Genomic DNA, 15,593 nt, shown 5'->3' on the forward strand with positions numbered 1-15,593 from the left:
CACACGCACTATAAAACAGGGAACACCACAGTTCCCGCTCATTCTACCAGTAGATAGCTCAGAGCACAGAGCTCACAGCGTGCCACTCAGACATACACCACGTGCTGAGTGCCTCACTAAGATAGTGATAGGGCTGGGTCCACAGGTTAGCTGGTGAAGTACGAACCACAGCCAGAAGTTAACAGTTATTATTGTACAGAATAATAAAACAGAGTTGTACCATCTACAACCGTGTTGGTTTGTTTGTGTATCGGAACACCCAACACGACAGTGTCCATAAAGCAGAAGTAAGGGAGAGGAGTCGAAGGGGGGAGTTCCAGAGCTTGGGCAACTAAAAGTATGATTATCAATGGCAGGGCGATTAAAATCAGGGATGTGCGTACGGCTCGAATTGGGAGTGGCTCAGTTTGCGAAAGGTTTTGAGACTGGAAGAGGTGAAGGAAAACAGCAAAGAAAGATTTGAAAACAGTTTCAAAATTGAGGCATTGCTGCACTGTGAGTCAATGTAGATAAAACATCCCGCTTTAAGAATTCCAAGGTGTGACTCTTTGAGCAATAATACATATGGCTCAGTGAGCAATAATACATATTTTTACAACCTGGTTGCAATTTATCAAGTAAGTCCAACAGGTTTGTTTCGAATCACTAGCTTTCGAGCACTGCTCCTGCCTCAGGTGAATGAAGCGGTGGGTTCCATACACGTATATATATATATATATAATATCAAAGTCAAAGATGCAACACGATACTTTGAATGAGAGTCTTTGCAGGTAATTACGTCTTTACAGATCCAGAGAGTGGGGTAATCACAGGTTAAAGAGGTGTGAATTGTCTCAGGTCAGGACAGTTGGTAGGATTTTGCAAGCCCAGGCCAGATGTTGGGGGGGGTGAATGTAATGCGACATGAATCCAAGGTCCTGGTTGAGGCCGTACTCATGTGTGCGGAACTTGGCTATAAGTTACTGCTCGGCGATTCTGTGTTGTTGCGCGTCCTGAAGGCCACCTTGGAGAACGCTTACCCGGAGATCAGAGGCTGAATGTTCCCGACTGCTGAAGTATTCCCCGACTGGAAGGGAACATTCCTGCCTGGCGATTGTGGCGCGATGTCCGTTCATCCGTTGTCGCAGCGTCTGCATGGTCTTGCCAATGTACCACGCTTCGGGACATCTACTTCGCAGCCTTCAAAACATCATCGATGAAGACGAACCTCTTGCCAAGGTCATCCCCACACCCCCACTATTTGCCTTCAAACAACCACGCAACCTCAAACGAACCTTTGTTTGCAGAAAACTACCCAGCCTTCAGAACAGCGACCATGATACCACACAATCCTGCCATGGCAATCTCTGAAAAGACGTGCCAGATCATCGACATGGATACCACCATTACACGCGAGAACACCACCCACCAGGTATGTAGTACATACTCGTGCGACTCGGCCAACGTAGTCTACCTCATACGCTGCAGGAAAGGTTGTCCCGAAGCGTGATACATTGGCGAGACCATGCAGACGCTGCGACAATGGATGAACGGACATCGCGCGACAATCGCCAGGCAGGAATGTTCCCTTCCAGTCGGCATCTCTACATCATGGCAATTTATCAAGTACAGAGCATACAATTACAGATTTTCTTTGAAAATATTTCGCCAATGGAGGCTAAATGATATTACAGGGAATAGTTTTGCCTTCAAGAGAAACTTTAGGCACTTTTAAATATGTTGCCGATTTCCTCAGTACTGCACTGAAGCACTAGCTTAGCTAATGTGCCCAAACCATTGGCCCATGGCCTGAGATTCGAGAGTGCTACCTTGGAGGCCCTCGTTGCTGACTTGATTCTCACTGCCATTGAAAATAAAGATGTAAGCCACAATTTTGCAAGACCCTTGTTGAGGTCACAAAATCTCACAACCAGAAAGCACAGGTTGAACAATCAAATCCAGAATGCAGTCTCACTCCACATTCGCAGAGCACTTCATTCTCCGACAGATAACCAAGTGCAAATGCAGAGACTTTGCTGCTGACATATACAGCCTTATGTCAATATTTATATCCAAATGCATAGAATGAGGCTCTGTCCACAGCTTGCGCCTCTCACTGTAATAGGAATAAAGAACTACCCTGAGAACTTGCCTGAAGGAGCCTCCTTCAGAAGGCAAAGAATCATTTTTTTTGGGCTTTCCTACCTTTTGCTGCATTCTGTTGTACCATTATTTGGTTTTGATGGACAAGCCATGTTTGCACTGAGGGAGGAAGGCATTCCCCGATCAATTGCAACCCATGGCTGTTGCTGAATTTGGTGTCAAGGTGGTAACGGTGGTCCAGTGCGCCTTTGGATTTCCAAAGTCATTGTATTATTTGCGCTTTGACCGCACAAGTCACCATTCTGTAACTGGGGTATACAATCACTCCACATACCAGTCACAGCAGGGGACACCCATTTGCCACCTCTGCTTTACAAGGAAAAGTGCCAGTCCTGTGCCATCCACTGCCCCCATGACCTGCAAATCAGATGTGTTGGGAATATTCGCTCTATGGAAATGAAAATTACCATAACATGGAGCTTGCTGTATGTGTTTTTTTAATGCTTTTTGGCACAGAAGAGAAATGAAAATTAAGGTATTTGACATTAAAGGGAATGCAATCATATGAATACATTAATAGCAAGGTAACAAAAGTAGGGATAAATGGATGTTTCTCAGATATGGGTGACAGTGTGCCACTGCAAGGGAGCCACTTTTGTTTGCAATATATCTAAATAATTTGGTTAAGAGGAGTAATACTACGGCAGCACGGTGACGCAGTGGTTAGTACTGCGCTGAAGACCCGGGTTTGGTCCTGGCCCCGGGTCACTGCCCGTGTGGAGTTTGCACATTCTCCCCGTGTCTGCGTGGGTCTCATCCCCACAACCCAAAGATGTGCAGGGTAGGTGGACAGGCCATGCTAAATTTGCCCAGAGTTGGAAAAATTTGAAAAAGAGGTATAATACTCAAATTCGCTGGCAATGCCAAACAGAGGACAGAAAACAGGTCAGCAGAACAGGGGGAATAGGGTTCAGTCGAAAGAACTGTAAAGTAAGTTTGGGGAAAAAGGGGGGGGAAATGAAGTATGCCTGACATGGCAAAAGTGGTGCAGCAGTCACATCTGAAGGTGCAAATACATCGATCTTTCATTGGTGACAAAGGTCAAAAAAAAATTATGAATGTGTTTCAGAATTTTAAACATTAAGTGATGCATGCCACCTGTGCAGTTTTGAATGTAGTTCAGAGCATCATCCCAATGTCGAAAGTATATTAGGCCACATAGAAGTAACAGCAACTATTCATTATAACAGTATCAGGAATGGGAAATGCAAATGACCCTTTCATTGGAAGAGAACATTGATGGGTTTAAAAAAGACTCCATAATTTTGAAATATTCTGAGTGGGTAGATCGCAAGCTTGCTTCCAACAATTGAAAAATTTGTGACAAGACTACTCAGGATGGTCACAATAACGTTTTCCTCACTGCAGAGGGTGAATGGAATATACTATTTTAACTACCTAGATAATGGCGGTAACATCGTTCAAAAGAGAATTAGTTTCAGTATTTGAAGAGGAAGAACATAAAAGAATACAGGCAAGGGGTTGTAAAAGTAATTGAAAAGCTGTCATTGGCACAATGAGCCAAACGTGCACAATTTTTCAAATAGATTTACTGAACGGAAACAATTCTTTCATTTTACAAGTTCATAAACTTCCTTTTTTTTTGTTTGAAAGCAGAATTGGAATTCAATCCAGCCTTTGTTCTACAGGGCTGATAACATGGCGATGTTTCAAGTGAGAGCATTTTCTTGCTTTATATCTACTTCCATATGCACGGTAAGTACTAATGAGGTAATTAAATCGGTCTCAAATCCAACTCACCTCTCCAATTTCTTCTCCACAATTGAGACGTCTAGTCCCAGGCTTTGCTTCGTAAGCTGAAGCATCTCAGCAATGCATTGAAGGGTGTCTGCAAACCAATTAAAAACAGTGTAAAGGCCCTTCCTGTTGGTTCTCCGATTTCCCCTTTCTTTATTTTCCTGTTATCATTTTGATCCATGGATGCTTAATGGACATGTATCTTTAAGTTGGGGAGGGGAGGAATTCAAAAGTTACAAAAGAGAACACCTCTTTGAACAGCAGAATTGAGACTTCGGCACCCAAGGGATCAATGGGACTCTGTTCGGTTGGTTGGCTGGTGGACAATGAATTGGCCAAAATGCTGCATTCTGCCCACTAACAAGCGATCATTGGGTCCTGCCTGAGTGGGATGATTTTCAGAGATCCAAGGGAAGATGTTGGAGTCCTGGAAGCTCAGAGGAAAGGACCTGCTCTTTTTTTCTCTCTCTCTTCAGAAAAACAGCTCTATTTCTGAAACTGCAGAGATCGGAATGAATCTACAGTGAAAACCTTTACAGACCCGGAAGTAGAAAACCTCAAAATAAAAGCCTAGATTGAAGAAAGGTGCTAGAAATAACCATCTGAAACAAAGACTATCTTTTTTACTTTTATTATTTTTACACCCCTCTTCTCCCCTCTGTTTAGCACAGCGGGCTAAATAGCTGAATTGTAATGCAGAACAATGCCTGCAGCATGGGTTCAATTCCCATACCAGCCTCCCCGAACAGGCGCCGGAATGTGGCGACTAGGGGCTTTTCACAGTAACTTCATTTGAAGCCTACTTGTGACAATAAGAGATTTTCATTTCATTTTTCATTTCATTTCACTCTGGGGTAGCGAATCCCACAGATTCACAACCCTTTAGGAGAAGTAGTTTCTCCTCATCTGTGTTTCAATTTTTCTACCTCTTATCCAAAGACTGTGACCTCTTGTTCTAGAATGCCCCAGAAGAGGAAGCATCCACTCCACATCTACTTTATCCATCCCTTTTATCATCTTGCATTCCTCAATTTGATCTCTCCTCATTCTTCTAAACTCTATAGAGAGTATTGGCCCGGATTGTTCAATCTCTCCTCATATGACAAACCCCTCAGCTCAGGAATCAACCAAGTGAGCCTCCTCTGAGCTGGGATGCCTCTTCAATGTTTCATGAAAGCATTGATTCCTTGCTCAGCGAGTGGTTCCACAGCAAGAGTGTCTTGCCCAAGCATTTCACATGTGTTCTAAGTGTAACATACCACCTGTGTGGGGTTTTGGGGGGGGGGGGGGGGGGGAGGAGAAAGAGGGGAACCATCAACAGACTTCTTCAAACCTATTAACCCCAATGAGGTTTGTAAACAATTGTAGGTGCCAGTGATGACTGTGCAGCCTCACCTGGATGGTATCAGCAGCTTTATGATGCAATGTTCAATGTAGCCTTCGCCCCGAGTTCACAAGTGGATACTTTTCAAAGGCAAATAGGAGTAAGAATTGTGGTGATTTTCCTCCCTCTATACACAGGAGCACCGGGGCCAATTTCTTTCTCTGTTCACCTCACCCCAATCCTCAGTGTTGCCCCAGGTAAAATTAGGGAACTATATTTATACTGGTTCATCAGACTAAGTGTGAACAACAATAGCGGGTCAGGATCTTTCACAAGATGGTGCACAGTTAGGGATCATGAGCTAAACATTTTTAACTGGTTTCCAATCAGAGAACGCCTCCCATTAAACAGCACTCCCGCTGCAAGTTGATTGCATCAGACATTGTGCAGAGATGGCAGAATCAGATTTATTACCTTTTCCATCCTCCTCAGGATTGCGAATCACAGCTCGGAGTGTATGAAAGTATCCACTAGCTCCATTGTGCTTGTAATGTAGTCTCATGCAAGTAAACTTGGGTTTCCCAAAGAAGGTTGGTTCTGGACCTTTAAAAACAAAGAATATCATTACAATACTTGCTTTCATCACTCTTGATTATGAAGACGTACTCACAAGGATTCAATAAATCCTTTACTGAATAAGATCCAGTGTCTTTGCAGCTGTTTTTCAGACCAAACAGCATGCAAATGAAAAATTTGAGTGTAAACTAGTAAATCAATTAGAGTGGGGCACACTGTAAATCACAGAACATGGTCTCTCTTGCTAGTGGTCTTCATGTTAACTGTTTCACTGCTCCTCTTTTCCAAACAATCCCAACAGTGCAGGAGACGGTTCTTTGGCCCATTGAGTCTGCACCGACCCTCCAAAGGAGCACCATCTAGGCCCACGCCCCCGCTCTGTCCCCGTAACCTCACACATTAATCATGGCCAATCCACCTAATCTGCACATCTTTGGACTGTGGGAAGAAACCGAGCACCCGGAGGAAACCCACGCAGGTTAGGGGAGATTCCACACAGTCACCCAATGTCGGAATCGAACTTGGGTCCCTGGCACTGTGAGGCAGCAGTGCTAACCACCGCGCCACTGTAACGACCAATTGTCTGTCTAATCGTTTTCTTCTAACTTATTCCCTTCCTTTTATTGATCCGTCCGTTATGCTTTTTGTTCCTCTGCTCTCTTCTGCCTGTCTTTTTCTTCCTTTCAGTTGGGGTTTATCTTACGGCAGGCTGCACGTGGGTGAATGGATCTGCTTCCCGTTCTGTAACTCAATTTTCTCCCCATTCCTTTGCTCCCCATCTTGCCCCCTAAACTGTGGCCAACAGCACCTTAACCGCCCTAGCTACTCAAACTAAACCCTTCTTCTTTGAATTACCAGTTCAACCCACAGCATTCCTTTGCCTTCAATGCATCAAATCCTCCATTTACCCTATTCCATTGCTAAAGGCTGGGTAATACCCAACCTCTGGACATAGTTTCCTATCTATCATTTGTGACATCTCCTAAGTTGGATTCAATCCTGGGTAAATTCTGTGAAAACATAGGTAGATAGGTAGGAAAGTAAGTCATGAAGAAGTCACAAGGTGGTTGTAAAAGGATGTAGATAGGTTAGGTGAGTGGACAAACATCTGGCCTTGGAGTGCAAGGTGGAAAAATGGGAGATGATCCAATTTGGCAGGAAGAATGAACAAAGAACAAAGAAATGTACAGCACAGGAACAGGCCCTTCGGCCCTCCAAGCCCGTGCCGACCATACTGCCCGACTAAACTACAATCTTCTACACTTCCTGGGTCCGTATCCTTCTATTCCCATCCTATTCATATATTTGTCAAGATGCCCCTTAAATGTCCCTATCGTCCCTGCTTCCACTACCTCCTCCGGTAGTGAGTTCCAGGCACCCACTACCCTCTGCGTAAAAAACTTGCCTCGTACATCTACTCTAAATGGTCAGGGACCGCACAGGCCCGGGACCGTCGAGGCTCGGGACCACAGAGGGATCTAGACATCTTAGTGCCTGAATTGCAAAAGGTTAAGCAAGTAATTAGGAAAGCTAATAGTGTGTTATCATTTATTGTTAGAGGAATTGAATACATAAGTGGGGAGGTTATGCTTTAGTTACACAGGACATTGGTGAGACCAAATCTGGAGCACTGTATACAGTATTGGTCTCCTTATTTAAAGAAAGATGTATGCGTTGGAAGCAGTTCAGAGAAGGTTGACTAGAATAATACCTGGAATACGTGGAATGTCTTGCGATGAAAGGCTGGACAGGCTAGATTTGTATCTGCTGGGGATTAGAAGAGTAAGAGGCGACTTGATTGAAACACAGAAGATTCTGAGGGATCTTGGCAGGGTCAGGGGGAGAGAGATGGGGGGGGGGGAGAGAGAGAAGGGGGGGGAAGAGAGAGAGGGGGGAGAGGGGGGGTAGGGAGGTGAGGGGCGGAGATGGGGGGGGCGGAGAGAGTGGGGGCGGAGAGAGTGGGGGCGGAGAGAGTGGGGGCGGAGAGAGTGGGGGCGGAGAGAGGGGGGGCGGAGAGAGGGGGGGCGGAGAGAGGGGGGGCGGAGAGAGGGGGGGCGGAGAGAGGGGGGGCGGAGAGAGGGGGGGCGGAGAGAGGGGGGGCGGAGAGAGGGGGGGCGGAGAGAGGGGGGGCGGAGAGAGGGGGGGCGGAGAGAGGGGGGGCGGAGAGAGGGGGGGCGGAGAGAGGGGGGGCGGAGAGAGGGGGGGCGGAGAGAGGGGGGGCGGAGAGAGGGGGGGCGGAGAGAGGGGGGGCGGAGAGAGGGGGGGCGGAGAGAGGGGGGGCGGAGAGAGGGGGGGCGGAGAGAGGGGGGGCGGAGAGAGAGGGGATGGAGAGAGGGGGGGGAGAGAGGGGGGGGCGGAGAGAGGGGGCGGAGAGAGGGGGGGCGGAGAGAGGGGGGGCGGAGAGAGGGGGGGCGGAGAGAGGGGGGGGCGGAGAGAGGGGGGGGCGGAGAGAGGGGGGGGTGGAGAGAGGGGGGGCGGAGAGAGGGGGGGCGGAGAGAGGGGGGCGGAGAGAGGGGGGCGGAGAGAGGGGGCGGAGAGAGGGGGGCGGAGAGAGGGGGGCGGAGAGAGGGGGGCGGAGAGAGGGGGGCGGAGAGAGGGGGGCGGAGAGAGGGGGGGCGGAGAGAGGGGGGGCGGAGAGAGGGGGGGCGGAGAGAGGGGGGGCGGAGAGAGGGGGGGCGGAGAGAAGGGGGGCGGAGAGAAGGGGGCGGAGAGAAGGGGGCGGAGAGAATTGGGCGGAGAGAAGGGGGCGGAGAGAGGGGGGCGGAGAGAGGGGGGCCGAGAGAGGGGGGCCGAGAGAGGGGGGGCCGAGAGAGGGGGGGGCCGAGAGGGGGGGGCCGAGAGAGGGGGGGGCCGAGAGAGGGGGGGGCCGAGAGAGGGGGGGGCCGAGAGGGGGGGGCCGAGAGAGGGCCGAGAGAGGGGGGGGGCCGAGAGAGGGGGGGGGGTGAGAGAGGAGGGGGGTGAGAGGGGAGGGGGAGGGAGGGAAGGGGGAGAGAGAGAGCGAGCGAGCGAGGGAGGGCGGGGGGTGGGGGGGGGGGGAAAGAGGGGAAAGGCAGGCTACAGCTGGAAGGCCGAGAAAATGCGGTGAGCCACCAAGCAGAAATGCGAGAGGAAAGACGCTGTCTGCTCACAGAGACATATCTCACGACAATCAGACTCATCCTGACATGGGGAAAGACCACCAGAGTGCACCTTCCAGCTGGTATTCAGTTTGGGACTACTCTAGAAAACAAGAGAAGCGCCTTTTGATAGTAATTTGGCGTTACTATTCGGAAATACAGGGAGAATTGAACCGACTGGAAGCAGAGTGTCAGATCGGACTGGTTCCTTTAATAACTGCAGTTCTGCAGATAGCAGCCAGAATGTAGTGTGGGGTCATCAGTCGTGCCAAAAGTTTGGGGGGGGGGGGGGGTTAACTTTCCTGTAGTTCAGAGTATCAGTTGTCTGCTAAATAATGTTTGTGTGTTGTGGATGTTGATTTTTGATCATTTCTCACAGTAAAAGTCTTAAAATGTAACTGAGTTGCTCAAGTTGATCACTGGGAATTCAAATATCTTGTTTAAAATTATCGGGGATCACAGCATATGAAACAAAATTGCACCTTTGTAAGATGAAATAGCGCTTGACAACTTTATGGGCAATGTTACTGAAAACTGCAACATTAAATACATATACTTTTTAAAATCTCAGAACTCCGGCACTTTCACTCACTGCTTATGACACATATATATTTCTTTTAAATACACAAGCAGGAGCATGGACAGAAACATACTGCAACAAAGGATGAAGGGATCTATCTGTGAGTCCCAGCAAGAATCAGTGCCAGAGTGCAGAGTCACTGAAAGTCGAACGGGAATGCAAGGGCAAATGGCAAATCCCGTACACTCATGACAACGGCGAGAATCGGACACCAGCATCAAAATAAACCCACCGATGTCAATCTTCTCCAAGTCTTCCAAGTTCATTCGCTCATACTGATTCACTTTGTCAACTTCATCGTCATAGCTGCCAACAGAGACAGAAGGCGTCAGATTTTAAACCCGCTGCACGCACAAGTGAACAATCGCGTACTCGTTCACTGGTTGCTTAGCAACAGTCAGTTACGGATTTTGATCAGTCTACTTGCGAAACGATCATCGCGAACTCTAAAGGGGTTTCAAACAAGCTGGCCATTTACTTACTAGGCCACGTAGTAGGCACAGTTGGAGAGGAGGAGGAGCACATCAACATCTCTATGGGTGGCATCGATAAGGCTGCAAAAGAATCACAATTCCAGGCAATATAAATTTCCAATGGGGACACGCGACAGTCTTTTACAAAAGAATGAACTCTTAATTTTTAAATTTATACATTCTAATATTGAAAATACCCCTCTCAATTAGAAGAGCAAAGATATCAAACCATGAAACCCTGTCCATCTCGCCCCGAGTGCTTTTCTTTCCAACTTGAGGCATCAGCTAAGAGTGTAAAACCCCTGCTTCAAGTCTCAAGTTGAGGGTACGAGGTAAACACGGGTCTCAAAGTTGGAGGCGATCTGCTTCGGGGCTATAGCAACACTTACCCACTAAAATCGACATTTAAAGCCCCAAACAAAACTGCTCGTTGCCTTGGCACAAGTTGTTAATAAAATCATCGCACAATGTAGTAAGTTCTATACACAGCTTGAACATTTAATTTTTTTTTGAACAAAGTGAACATGATTTTCATCGATTACTTCCCAATTTGAGCAAGATCCATTTTAGCCGATGGCCCAGTAGGTCCAGCGGCCTCAGTAAAAGGACCTGGAACCAAAACACAGCCTCATTGGATTGTCAAACTCAGCTATTGTTTGGGAGATGCAGTTAGCTGGACTTGCATAAATATCCTGATTGAATTAGTACAATGCATCCAAGGAGATTCCCACAATTCAAACCGTGCCAACCTACGGCAAGAGGGTAGCCACAAAAAGAAGCTCAAAGCGAGAAGATCACAGACATCTGAAAATTACAACATCTACTCTGTCACTGAAGCTTAAAGTGACCGTTTCCTTCCAACAAGTTACTTAATCGTGACTCTACATTTCCAGTTACATGGATGTATAAGATCGATCACTTGGGAAATTCCAATTGGTAATATTCAATTCAATGTCATTCATGTGCCTCATCTTTATTTATTTGGAAGAATACTCAGTTTCGGCGATTTTTAAAACCATGAACAGCCTCAATAGTGAAACAATAGAAGTAAATGTTTAATTGTGCAACAAGATATCGTCAGTTGTTGGGACTAGGATTTGATCTGACATTCTCCCCCTCCTGCTTCAGTTGTACTTGACCTTTTCCCATCTTCTTACACACTGTGATACAACGTGGTTGCAAACCCACAACCGGAAATCCAGTATAAACAGGTTTGCCATCAAGAAAGAAACAAGTAAACAAATGGGGGGGCAGCACGGTAGCATTGTGGATAGCACAATTGCTTCACAGCTCCAGGGTCCCAGGTTCGATTCCCTGCTTGGGTCACTGTCTGTGCGGAGTCTGCACATCCTCCCCGTGTGTGCGTGGGTTTCCTCCGGGTGCTCCGGTTTCCTCCCACATTCCAAAGATGTGCAGGTTAGGTGAATTGGCCACGCTAAATTGCCCTTAGTATCCAAAATTGCCCTTAGTGTTGGGTGGGGTTAGTGGGTTATGGGGATTAGGTGGGGTTACTGGGATAGGGTGGAGGTGTGGACCTTGGGTAGGGTGCTCGTTCCAAGAGCCGGTGCATACTCGCTGGGCCAAATGGCCTCCTTCTGCACTGTAAATTCTATATAAGATACCAGCCATGTCTGTTTAATACAGCTTAATGGTGGTCCCATGTACGATTACATGCTGAATAAAATGTTAGAGCTACTGTTAACATAAATCTGTGATTTTAACCCTCAAACATATATTTGAAAAAGTTATATTTTTAATAACATGCAACATCTAAAGATGATTATAAAATAGCACGAGTAACTCAAGAGAAGATTCTTTGGTCAAAATCCAGAGTAACAAAATAGGATATTATTAAACATCACAATCAGTTCCAACAGTTCTTCTCTAGACAAAGTGGGCCCGTCATGTTTGGATTCTTTTCAATTAAACTTGTGGGGGGGGTTCCAATAAAGGTATTTTGTTCAAAATTTAACTCTTCACTTCAACAAATTGGTAATGCATTTTACCCCAAGCATTCAAACATGGTTTTCATGGTTAGACCTTTTGCAGCACATGCTCACTCAGTCTTGCTGGCATTCCAAGCATATAGTTGAATCAACTGAGTCAAATGGCATTTCAAAACTTCATTAACAATTCAGCCTTCAAATAACAGACTCAACCAATTTTCTTGTGCCATGTAGACTATAAACAATGTTATGTTGTGGTGCAGCCATTTTTCACATTTAATCAGGAATGACAGGTTGAGATTCATCAATATTTAATTTCGGAGCGAAACAAAAAAATTGCTCGTGATGGATGCATTTGGTAATTACAGACCTTGGATCACAATCTATCACAGCCCAGCCGCCGTGGAATTTCTCATCGTCTGGTAATAACAGTTTCATGTAATTCTGCAAGAGGAGACTGAACTGCTCCTGTTGGTTTCTCTGGTTCTGTTTATGCAAGGCTTCGTGCTCTTTCTCCTTGTTGAAGATTGAGTAGAGATCTTCAGTCACTGGGATTCCCTGCATTGGATCTAATTGAAGAGGAAGATTATTACATGACAGCAAGTACATTTAAACACAAATGCAGACACATTGAAACTAATTATCACTTAAAAAAAGATAAAAGCACAAGGACCATATAACCACCACAATAAACTAGCAGAATTTGTTTGACAACAATCAGCAATAAGAACGATGTTAAATACGTGCATCCTCCATGAGGTAATGGACGACAAAACCCCTGAATAAAGCTGGAGACTCAGACCGAGAGCAAAGTTGCACATTCAATAACCCTGAAATTATTTTGAGAGGGTGAAGGGAATCCCGTTATAATATCCATTTAGTTGAATCCTCCATATTTGTCAACAGCGCAGCACTGTAGCACAGTGGTTAGCACAGTTGCTTAACAGCTCCAAAGTCCCTGGTTCGATTCCCGGCTTGAGTCACTGTCTGCAGAGTCTGTACCTTTTCCCAATGTCTATGTGGATTTCTTCCAGGTGCTCCAGTTCCCTCCCACACATCCAAGGGTGCAGGTTAGGTAGATTGTGCATGTTAAATTGCCTCCAAAAAGGTTAGGTGGGTTTACTGGGTTAAGGGGATAGGATGGAGGTGTGCGCTTCGGTAGGGTGCTCTTTCCAAGGCCGGTGCAGACTTGGTGGGTCGAATGCCCTTCTTCTGCACTGGAAATTCTATGATCTATGAACTTTCCCAGAATAAATTCCGGTGTCCAGATTTAATGACGGAAACGACTTGTGGAAACCAGTCAGGCTGGAGTTTCACCCTGGCCCCCAGAAGTTATGCAGCACCACCACCACCTTTTATTTTTAATTCATTCATGAAACGTGGGTGTCGCTGGCTGGGCCAACATTTATTGCTCATCCCAGAGGGCAATTAAGAGTCAACCACATTGCTGTGGGTCTGGAGTCACATGTAGGCAAGGACAGCAGATTTACTTCCCTAAAAGGACAGTAGTAAACCAGATGGGTTTTTACGGCAATTGACAATGGTTTCATGGTCATCATTAGACTTCTAATTCCAGATTTTTTCCAATTCAAATTCCTCCATCTGCCCTGCGTCTCTGGATTACTGGTCCAGCAACAATACCACTTCGCCACTGCCTTCCCTCCGGAGGGCGTCATTGCAGTGCAAAAGGTTTACCAATGGAAAGGGTGCAGAGGAGATTTACCAGAATGTTGCCAGGTATGGAGGGAAGATCTTATGAGGAAAGGCTGAGTGACTTGAGGCTGTTTTCGTTAGAGAAGAAGGTTAAGAGGTGACTTAATTGAGGCATACAAGATGATCAGAGGATTGGATAGGGTGGACAGTGAGAGCCTTTTTCCTCGGATAGCGATGTCTAGCACGAGGGGACATGCCTTTAAATTGAGGGGAGATAGATATAAGACAGATGTCAGAGGTAGGTTCTTTACTCAGAGAGTAGTAAGGGCGTGGAATGCCCTGCCTGCAACAGTAGTGGACTCGCCAACACTAAGGACATTCAAATGGTCATTGGATAGACATATGGACAATAAGGGAATAGTGTAGATGGGCTTTAGAGTGGTTTCACAGGTCGGCGCAACATCGAGGGCCAAAGGGCCTGTACTGCGCTGGAATGTTCTATGTTCTATAAATAGTTTCCATTAGGAATGTGAACAAGACGTGTGCAATGAAACACAAAAGAACAGTGTATCTAACTTCAAAATGCAGACCGAGTTGCATTTACTCACCCTGGTCCAACTATACCCACGCCTTTGCTTTATAATTGTACTTGATCCTGGCATCCAGTGCTCACTGCAGTGGCAGACGGGGCAATCAGATATTGTAAATACTCAACTTAATAAATTTCAATCTGTATTCGCCCATCCCCATCTGTAGGCATTTCAGTGCATACGTTAACATTAATGACTCGTAACTCACATATGGAAATCAGATGGAGTTTTCCAGCATATTTTACTGGAGCAACCCCATAAGAGAAAGGGACAACAGAAAGGATCACTTGTAGCAATGGCCAGCTACCAGCCAATGCTGCAGGAGCTGGAAAGGAGGTTGTCAAGACTATCTTGTTGATCAGGGAATCAATAGAAATAGTACAAGCAGGCTTCAGGAAAGCGCGAAGAGAGACTTGAAAAATTTAACAGGCCGAAGTGTGTAAATCTGACCATTGCAACTCGCTCAACGTCTTCACATTACTTTAATCGGAAACTGTCACGTAGCTAATGGATATTCTAATAGAACGGGATAGGTGATATAGTGAAGTGATATGACGTACTGATATTCCAATACACAATGCCAGAATATTGCAACTGGTTAACTAAAAATTGAGATGCACAACATCAAAATGGGATACATTTTACTTCTGTTAATTTGACAGAAGTCTGTTAAAAGGAATAATTTCCTAGGAGCACAATCCTTCATTTGAACTGGAAGAAAAAATGTGAATCATAGAATTTACAGTTCAGGAGGCTGGCATTCAGCCCATCGAGTCTGCACAGGCCCTTGGAAAGAGCACCCTACTTAAGCCCACAACTCCTCCCTATCCCCATAGCCCAGCAACCCCACCTAACCTTTTGTTCACTAAGGGGCAATCCACCTAACCTGCACATTTTGGACTGTGGGAGGAAACCGGAGCACCCGGTGGAAATCCACGCAGACACAGGAGAAAGTATAAACTCCACAAAGTCACCAGAGGCTGTAATTTAACCCAGGACCCTGGAGCTGTGAGGCAGCAGTGCTAACCACTGTGCAACCGTGCTGCCAAAAATCAAACCTGTTGCAAACATGTGGGCACAGAACATTCTTGCTTCTTTTTCATTATTCTATACTGGTCAAAGTTTCTTATCGCTCCTGAAGCTACAACATTCTTACCAATGACAGCTTGTCGATATGCATCACGGAAGCGATTGAGATAATACCGATTGGCAGAGTTATAACCATCCTTCATCATTCCTGCAAGCCTTCGTTCTCCAGTTCTTGTGAAGTCACCCTAACATTCAAACGTTACGCAAGATTAATACAACCATTTGGTTTTGATGATCAAAGTGTTTCAGATTTCAGGTTAAGACTTCAGATTTGAATTTATTGCTTTTGAAGAGAATAAAAATAGTCGGTATCACCTAGAATAAAAGACATTCCAACTGATGCACT

General features: G+C 46.1%; 1 protein-coding gene across 2 annotated transcripts in view; it reads right to left on the reverse strand.

Annotated features, from left to right (window-relative positions):
* Positions 1-15,593, reverse strand: part of inpp5f (inositol polyphosphate-5-phosphatase F) — a 305,045-nt gene that overhangs the window by 10,233 nt on the left and 279,219 nt on the right. For both annotated transcript variants that reach the window (XM_072479349.1, XM_072479348.1), the window contains 6 exons: positions 15,315-15,432; positions 12,286-12,484; positions 9,979-10,050; positions 9,729-9,802; positions 5,699-5,827; positions 3,904-3,991 (listed from right to left, as the gene is read on the reverse strand). In XM_072479349.1, the coding sequence (XP_072335450.1) occupies positions 3,904-3,991; positions 5,699-5,827; positions 9,729-9,802; positions 9,979-10,050; positions 12,286-12,484; positions 15,315-15,432 (680 nt within the window). The remainder of the gene's footprint in view (positions 1-3,903; positions 3,992-5,698; positions 5,828-9,728; positions 9,803-9,978; positions 10,051-12,285; positions 12,485-15,314; positions 15,433-15,593) is intronic.

The sequence above is a fragment of the Scyliorhinus torazame genome, chromosome 16 (genome assembly GCF_047496885.1).
Source record: "Scyliorhinus torazame isolate Kashiwa2021f chromosome 16, sScyTor2.1, whole genome shotgun sequence".
NCBI classification, from domain to species: Eukaryota; Metazoa; Chordata; class Chondrichthyes; order Carcharhiniformes; family Scyliorhinidae; genus Scyliorhinus; species Scyliorhinus torazame.